At 49.9% G+C, this 8,755-nt stretch overlaps 1 protein-coding gene across 2 annotated transcripts in view; it reads right to left on the bottom strand.

The window, feature by feature from the left end:
* MGST2 (microsomal glutathione S-transferase 2) overlaps positions 1-3,084 on the bottom strand; it is a 33,911-nt gene extending 30,827 nt beyond the window's left edge. The window contains exon 1 of one of the 2 annotated variants that reach the window (XM_008057543.2): positions 3,015-3,084. In XM_008057543.2, the coding sequence (XP_008055734.1) occupies positions 3,015-3,072 (58 nt within the window). In that variant the 5' untranslated portion in view covers positions 3,073-3,084. The remainder of the gene's footprint in view (positions 1-3,014) is intronic. The other variant, XM_021712079.1, reaches the window with a different exon arrangement.
* Between the last annotated feature and the right edge of the window lie 5,671 nt (positions 3,085-8,755).

Genomic DNA, 8,755 nt, shown 5'->3' on the forward strand with positions numbered 1-8,755 from the left:
AGAGATGAGGTCTCGCCAAGTTGCCCAGGCAGGTCTTGAACCCGCGGGCTCAGGCAATCCTCTCACCTCAACCTCCCAAAGGCGCGGGATTAGAGACTGAGCCACCGAGCCCGGCTGACCACCTCTTACTAAGAAGTTTGTGGATTGGAAATGTCTGACAGGTCTCTTGTAGAAAAAACCCCTCCCCTTGTCTGTCCAGGTGTCCGTGCCCCCCCCCCCCGCCCCCCGCCATCTAGCCCACCACCTGAGGGCATGAAATGCTAATGTCTGACAAGGTCAAGATCTAAGACTCATGTGGCTACAATCAACATCAAAGACCGCTGCCCTGGACATTTCCTTTGACCCAGACTCCTCTGGGCCTGAACTCCCCTTATGGCAAAGGCCCTTAAATATACCCAGTTTGTAGCTCATGTCTGTAATCCCAGTACTTTGGGAGGCAAAGACAAGAGGATTGCCTGAGACCAGGAGTTCAAGACCAGCCTGGGCAACTTGGCAAGACCTCATCTCTACAAAACTTAACCGGGCGTGGTGGTTCACACCTGTAGCCCCAGCTACTTGAAAGGCTGGGGCAGAAGGATCACCTGAGTCCAGCAGGTCAAGGCTTCGGTGGCCGTGAATGTGCCACTGCACTCCAGCCTGGGTGACAAAGTGAGGCTCCAACTCAAAAAAAAAAAACCAAAAACCCAGTTCTTGGCCCTTCAAGGTCACACTTGCCTCTGAGTGTCAGTCCCCTGAAGGTGAATAATAAACTTTACTTCCTTCTGCTTCTTACTTGGTTGCAATCTTGCATTATTCCTACGTTACCAACACCAGCCCACCTCGCCTCAGTTTACCCTTTCAGTAACAAACATTCTGTTCCATTCCACAAAAGACTGTGAAACTAGCCACAGCATGTGTGTCTAAGGGTTAAATACATTCACAAAATAGACCCACCAGGCAAGACGTTGTGTGAGAAGGCCTGGACTTTATCCTTCTTGCTTCCAGTTCTTTGTGTAACCTGAGCAGGCAACAGCTTGGCCCTATTTCCTGGTGCAGGCACACTTGGAGAAGTAAAGAAATATGCACGCCTAGTAAGCAGTCCTGCTCACCTGGGCTCAGACCCTTTTCCTCATCTCAAGCTCGAGATAAGACATTATAAACTGAACAAATGTGACTCCTGCAGAGAAAAAAAACCCTCCGTGTAACCAAGCAATCAGGATATTGGAAAATCCTAGTCAGAAGTTGTTTTAAAATTTGAAACTGATTACTTAATCTAAAGCTTATATTTCTTTTTTTCTTTTTCTTTTTTTGAGTTGGAGTCTCACTCTGTCGCCCAGACTGGAGTGCAGTGGCCACTCCCAGCCACCACAGCCTCGACCTGCTGGGCTCTGGCGATCCTTCCGCCTCAGCCTTTCGAGTAGCCGGAATTACAGGTGCGCGCTACCACGCCCGGCTAATTTTTGATTTATTGTAGAGATAGGGTCTCCCCAAGTTGCCCAGGCGGGTCTCAAACCCGCGGGCTCAGGCAATCCACTCGCCTCAGCCTCCCAAAACGCTGGGATTACAGGCTGAGCCACCAAGCCCAGATAAAGCTCATATTTCTTTCTTTTTTTTTTTTGAATTGGAGTCTCACCCTGTTGCCCAGACTGGAGTGCAGTGGCCGCTCCTGACCACCGCAGCTCGACCTGCTGGGTTCCAGCGATCCTTCCGCCTCAGCCTTCCAAGTAGCTGGAACTACAGGTGCGCGCTACCATACCCGGCTATTTTTGGTTTATTGTAGAGATGAGGTCTCGCCAAGTTGCCCGGGCGGGTCTCGAACCCGCGGGCTCAGGTAATCTACTCACCTCAGCCTCCCAAAGCGCGAGATTACAGGCTGAGCCACTGAGCCCGGCTTAAAGCTCATATTTCTAAAGAAGTTCTTTTTGTTGTTGTTTTTTGAGTTGGAGTTTCACTCCATCACCCAGGCTAGGTGCAGTAGCACGCTCACAGGCACCCCAGCATCAACCCGCTGGGCTCCGACAATCCTTCCACCTCAGCCTTCCAAGTAGCCAGAACTACAGGCGCGTGCTACCACGCCCAGCTAATTTTTTTGACTTATTGTAGAGATGAGGTCTCGCCAAAGTGCTGGGATTACAGGTTTAAGCCACCGTGCCTGGTCCTGAAGAAGTTTTTTTAAACTTGATCATCATACCTGCCATCAGCAGTTTATTGAAGCAAACATTAATTTTAAAAATCAGGCTTGGTGCAGTGGCTCAAGCCTGTAATCCCAACACGTTGAGGCTGAAGCAGGAGGACTCCTAGAGCCCTCGAGTTCAAGACCAGTCTGAGCAACATAGCAAGACCTCATCTCTACAAAAAATAAAAAAATTAACTGGGTGTGCTGGTGCGGACCTGCAGTCCCAGCAACTTGGGTCCTGAGAGGGAAGGATTGCCTGAGCCCAGGAGGTTGAGGGTGTGGTAAGCTGTGATCGTGCCATTGCACTCCCGCCTGGGTGGCCAAGTGACATCCTGACTCAAAAAAAAAGATACAAATAAAGAAGTAAATGATTATTTCAAGAAATCACAGCCAGCTTTAGAAGCAAGAACAACATCACCTTGTTCACCCTGTTGAATGTTCCCACACCTGTAATGAACGTCTGTACCCACTACCCTAGGTTAACACACTTCCAGTGCTCATTTGAACTGGGCTGTGGGCTGAGCTCAGCTTGCCTCTCCTCCCCGCTCCACCACATTCCTGTTGGGAGAACTAATCTCTGGAATGTTCTCCATCTCTGCTTGTCCCTGGGAGGAAGGAAGCAGGTGGTTCGGGGCAGACTGTGCTCTGCAGAGCACCCAGGTCACCTGGAACGGCAGGTAGGAAACTCTAGGAAACCCAAATACCCCTCCCTTTCTCCCCCACTTCCTCCCTCCCTCCTGTCCTCTATGTCTTTCTCTGCCACACGCACGCACACACACACACGCACACACACATGCACACACACACACACACGCACACACGCACACACACACGCACACTCACCGCCCATAACTCTTACTTTGCTGACAGGCAGAGAGGACAGAGACAGCAGCCAGCAGGATTGAATTTCCAGCCATCTTTCACACAGATGGTTTGGTTCAGGCAACTATATGTAGAACGCAGGCAAGATAAGAGGCACTTTTTGACTTTGCAACCCTGACCCTCCTTATTGGGTAAACAAAATCGGGGAAGGAAAAAAAAAAGAAGCCTGATTCCAGCGGCTGAGCGAACTTTGCTCTGCTAGAGAAACCAGGAAGGCAGGCAGGTGGGGCTCTAGGGACAGATGGGTCTCTGGCCTGGGAGTGGCTTCCTGAATTGGCTTTGAGCTGTCCCCTGGGTGCAGCTCACCCCGGATCGCCCTCCAGCCGCTGTCCAAGGGTCTTCTCTGTCACTGCACAGACTCTCTGGACTTCTCTAATTGCCATGCCCCACCCTCTTCAGGCCTTGCTGGGACCCTTCTAGCTCCTGTAGGAAGAGTGAGAAGGAAGCACTTCATCATACCGGAAGTTTAAATGCTAACTTAAGCTAATTCTAATTATTTTCTTTTGAGTCAGAGGTCTCACTCTGTCCCCCAGGCTGGAGGGCAGTGGCACCATCACAGCTCACCGCAGCCTCAACCTTCTGGGTTTAGGCAATCCTTCTGTCTCAGCCTCCCGAATACCTGGGACTACGGGTGCACACCACCATGCTCGGCTAATTTTATTTATTTATCTATTTATTTTTGAGTTGGAGTCTCACTCTGTCACCCAGACTGGAGTGCAGTGGCCGCTCCCGGCCACTGCAGCCTCGACCTGCTGGGCTCCGGCGATCCTTCCGCCTCAGCCTTCCGAGTAGCCGGAATTACAGGTGTGTGCTACCACGCCCGACTGATTTTTTGATTTTTTGTAGAGATGAGGTCTCGCTACCCAGGCGGGTCTCGAACCCGCGGGCTCAGGCAATCTACTCACCTCAGCCTCCCAAAGGCACGTGATTACAGGCTGAGCCACCGAGCCCAGCTTTTTTATTTATTATAGATACGAGGTCTTACTACGTTGCCCAGCCTGGTCTCGAACTTCTGGGCTCAAGCAATCCTTCAGACTCGGCCTCCCAAAGTGCTGGGATTATAGGTGTGAGCCACCACTCCCAGCCCAATTCTAAATTTATTCATCCAGTAAATGGTAGACCCAGGATTTGAACCCTGTCTTGTAGAGTCCAGCTGTGCCCTAGTCCCTGTAGCACACTGCCTCCCATTGTCACCTTGACTCTGTTCTGATCATAGTGAGCATATATGTTTGTTTGTCTTTAGAGACAGGGTCTTGCTATGTTGTCCAGGCTAGTCTCAAGTTCCTGGGCTCAAGCAATCCTCCTGCCTTGGTCTCCCAAGTAGCTAGGATTACAAGTGTGTGCCACCACACCCAGTCATTTCACAAAAAATAAGCCAGGCACAGTGGCTCACGCATGTAATCCCAGCACTCTGGGAGGCTGAAGCGGGAGAATCACTTGAGCCCAGGAGTTCAAGACCAGCCTGAGCAGCATACTGAGACCTCATCTCTGAAAGGACAAACCGAGAGTGGGAAGCCATTTTTCATCTTGTTCTTACACCCTGATACAATGATGAGAAAATAGAAGGCATGTTTTGGAGAAATGCATACTTTATTTTTTTTGTTTTGTTTTATTTTGTTTTGTTTTGAGTTGGAGTCTCACTCTGTCGTCCAGACTGGAGTGCAGTGGCCACTCCCGGCCACCACAGCCTCAACCTGCTGGGCTCTGGTGATCCTTCCACCTCAGCCTTCCAAGTAGCCGTAACTACAGGCACGCACTACCACACCCGGCTAATTTTTTGATTTATTGTAGAGATGAGGTCTCGCCAAGTTGCCCAGGCGGGTCTCGAACCCGTGTGCTCAGGCAATTCAGTCACCTCAGCCTCCCGGGATTACAGGCTGAGCCTCCGAGCCTGGCTAGAAATGCATACTTTAGATAAAGATTAACTTTGCCGACTTTGTCCTTTCAGAAACAGAGACTTCCTGATGCCAGAGGTATCGCATAGAGGCAATCAAGCTTGCCTAGAGTAAAGGGAATTTATAAGGCCTAAGACATCATGCACTGGGCAAGGACTGTAAAAGTCATGAAACTTGTAATTACAAAAGTTACGACCGCTCAGAGGGGGAGCAGGTGGGGATTCGATCTTCCAGTAAATTGGGCCCTATCTACAGGGAAGCCAAGGATCCCCTGTAGCTACCCACTGGGAATGCCTAGGAGATAAGGGGAGGTGCGCCCTCCATTAGCTATAAGGAATGTCATTCGGGAAGGTGCAGGAGCACTGGAATCCTTGTCACGCCCTTCTCTAGGGGCTATGATAATATGGGCAGACATTAATGGGTCTCTGTGTCACAGGGTCTCCAAGACATTCGCAGGTGGTCGATAAGGAAGTCAGGGCAGTCACATCTACCTCACTGCAACATCTCCAAGTGAAAGGATTTAAGTCGGGGCTCAGTGTACTATGGGGTCACACTCACCTAGAGTATAGGCCCACTCCCTTTCTGTGGGGAGTGAACTTTTCTTAAATCTTTTCTTCTTCACCTCTTTGTGTGTTGCAATTCTTTGCTTTACTTGGATCTCTGGACTGCCAGTGCACACCTCCAGCACGCCGGCCCTGGCGGTGCTGCCTTTCCCCTTGGCTCTCCATCCACCCCTCCACTCTCACCTTTTCCATACCTTAACAATCTCTACAACAAATTAAAAAATTAGACAGGCATGGCGGTGCAGGCCTGAAGTCTCTGCTACTCAAGAGGCTGAGGCAGGAGAATTACCGGAGCCCAGAAGGTCTAAGATGCAGTGAGTCGTGATGGTGCTACTGCACTCCAGTCTGGGCAGCAGGGTGAGACTCTGACTCGAAAAAAAAAGGGTACATAGTCTGAGGAAGACAAGGTTCATTGAGGAAAGAAGTGGACGACCAATATTTAAGTTGAACTTGGGAAACCCAGCGCACAAGGTCTCTCCACTGTCAGACTACGGCACACTTCACCCAGGCAGAGCACCGCCCTTCACAGCTGGGGGCTTCTACTGAAGAATCTGTTCATCACAGGCTCTCCCCTCTGTCAACACCATTGTTTTGCTCTTTCAAAATGCAGCTTCCCTTTCCTCACCCCGCTCCCACCTCCCCACCTGCTCAATCAGAGGGAGGGTCTCAGTCGGCTCAGGTTCCTGTAACAAACATACCTCAGAATGGGTGGCTTCAACAATTGCAATTTCTTCCTCATGGTTCTGAAGGCTGGGAAGTTCAAAATCACGGTGCTGGTCAGTTGAGTTCCTGGAGAGGATTCTCTTCCTGGTTTGCAGAGGAACTCCTTCTTGCTATATACTCTCTCACCTACTGGAGAGAGAGGGAAAGCAAGCTCCCTGGCCATGTTTTATAAGGCCTTGGAGCCCATTATGGGGTCCACCCTGACAGCCTCACCTGAACCTAATTATCTCCCAGATGCCTGGCCTCCAGAGACCCTCACATTGGGCGCCAGGACCTCAGCATATGAACAGAGGGGGGCACATAAACATTTAGTCCACAGCAGGGAGCTCTTAGCCCCATAAAGACCCTAACATTCAATGATGGCAACTGTGGACAAGATTCTGAGCTTCTTTGAGCCTCCCTTCTTTGAAACTTGATAAGATGGTGATAATAGGAGCTGAAGAGAAATTGAAATGAAGTAGGTTCATTATAAAGATAGGATTCGTTAATACTTGTAAAGCCCTTAAAACAGCAGCCGGCATATATATAATCACACTGAAGCCAGGCTCAGTGGCTCAGCCTGTAATCCCGCGCTTTGGGAAGCTGAGGTGAGTGCATTTCCTGAGCCCATGGGTTTGAGACCAGCCTGGGCAACTTGGCGAGACCTCATCTCTACAATAAATCAAAAAAATAGCCAGACATGGCAGCGCGCGCCTGTAGTTCCAGCTACTTGGAAGGCAGAGGCGGAAGGATCACCTGAGCTCAGCAGGTCGAGACTGCGGTGGCCGGGAGCGGCCACTGCACTCCAGCCTGAATGACAGAGTGAGACTCCAACTCAAAGAAAAAGTTATTTAATTCGTTCATGAGGGAACCAGTAAGACGTCGTCACCATAGGAGAATTCAGACCTGGTACAGTGGCTCATGCCTGTAATCCATGTACTCTGGGAGGTTGAGGCTAAGAGGATTGGTTCAGCCCAGGAGTTGGAACCCTGGGCAACAAGACCTCATCTCTATAAAAAATTACCCAGGCACACGCCTGTAGTCCCTGCTACTCAGGAGGCTGAAGCAGAAGGATCACTGGAGCCCAGGAGATCGAAGCTACAGTGAGGCATGATTATGCCACAGCATTCTAGCTTGGGCGACAGAAGGAAACCCCAACTCAAAAAAAAAAAAAAAAAAAATTCAGCCGGGCTCGGTGGCTCAGCCTGTAATCCCTCGCCTGGGGAGGCTGAGGGGAGTGGATTGCCTGAGCCCGCAGGTTCGAGACCTGCCCGGGCAACTTGGCGAGACCCCCATCTCTACAATAAATAAAAAATTAGCCAGGCGTGGTAGCACTCGCCTGTAGTTCCAGCTACTTGGAAGGCTGAAGCGGAAGGATCGCCGGAGCCCAGCAGGTCGAGGCTGCGGTGGCTGGGAGCGTGCTACTGCACTCCAGTCTGGGCGACAGAGTGAGACTCCAACTCAAGAAAAAAAAAAAAACTCAAGGAACCACACTTGGGGAAAAAGGAATGAATGACAAAATTGATTAACTTACACACAGCTGTAGGGCAGGTCTGCTCACAGTGCCTCACTGTTCTCTTCTGGTCCCCTCTGCCGTCATCTGTTTTTGAAATCATGGGAGACTAAGAAGATGTGAGAAGACAGATCCCAGGAATCCAGGGTGGCACTGAAGTGTTCCTGTGTATTTGATTGCATAGTTTTGGCCTTCAGTACAGGACACAGATTCTAAGCTGCAAACCAGCTGCCCTGAACCCAGGTCACCATCTACTCAAATAACCTCCCCCAAATAACAAGCCTCGAAGGAAAGGCTGGGCCAGGCCTCTGATGGAGGCTCTCGGAGTGAGAGAACTGCTCAGAGAGAAAGAGCAAGAGGATCCATGCAGGGGGACGTAGAAAAAAGTCGAGAAACTTTTCACCGGTACCAGTGAGCTGGTTTTAAAAAGACAAGTTCCACTTTCTGGACAAATCCCGAGGCTCCCTTCTGACTTTTCCCAGTTAATCCCAGTCAGTCCCCAAATCCAATCCTAAGAGATGGTTAATATGGGGGGGGGGACCTCAAGTGCTTGGAAAGCCCATCATCTGCTTCAATAGATCTGGATTGGTGGTGTAGGTAGTTTTTGCCTTTGGGAAGGTATAACACAAGAGAATTTTGATAATGAAGTGTTTATCGCCTTCTGTACTGATAAAAACTCCAGATAATCCCACAGTTGAAATACAGCCATAGCATTAGCAAAAACCTACAAAAATTTCTCTGTACATTTTCCCTGGATGGGTTGAAGAGGCATAACATTGTCTCTGAATGTAGTAAATATAGATCCTTCTGGTATGTGTTCCATTTATTATATTTTTTGTTAGAAAAATGAGAGGACAGACAGCATATTAGAAGCCATATAAATGTTTGTCTCCTACAAAACTCATGTTGAAACTTAATTGCCCTTGTGGTGGTATTAAAAGATGAGACCAGCCCGGCTCGGTGGCTCAGCCTGTAATCCCACGCCTTTGGGAGGCTGAGGTGAGTGGATTACCTGAGCCCGCGGGTTCGAGACCCACCTGGGCAA

This window comes from Carlito syrichta, unplaced genomic scaffold (genome assembly GCF_000164805.1).
Source record: "Carlito syrichta isolate Samal-C Ts95f unplaced genomic scaffold, Tarsius_syrichta-2.0.1 Scaffold303049, whole genome shotgun sequence".
Classification (NCBI taxonomy): domain Eukaryota; kingdom Metazoa; phylum Chordata; class Mammalia; order Primates; family Tarsiidae; genus Carlito; species Carlito syrichta.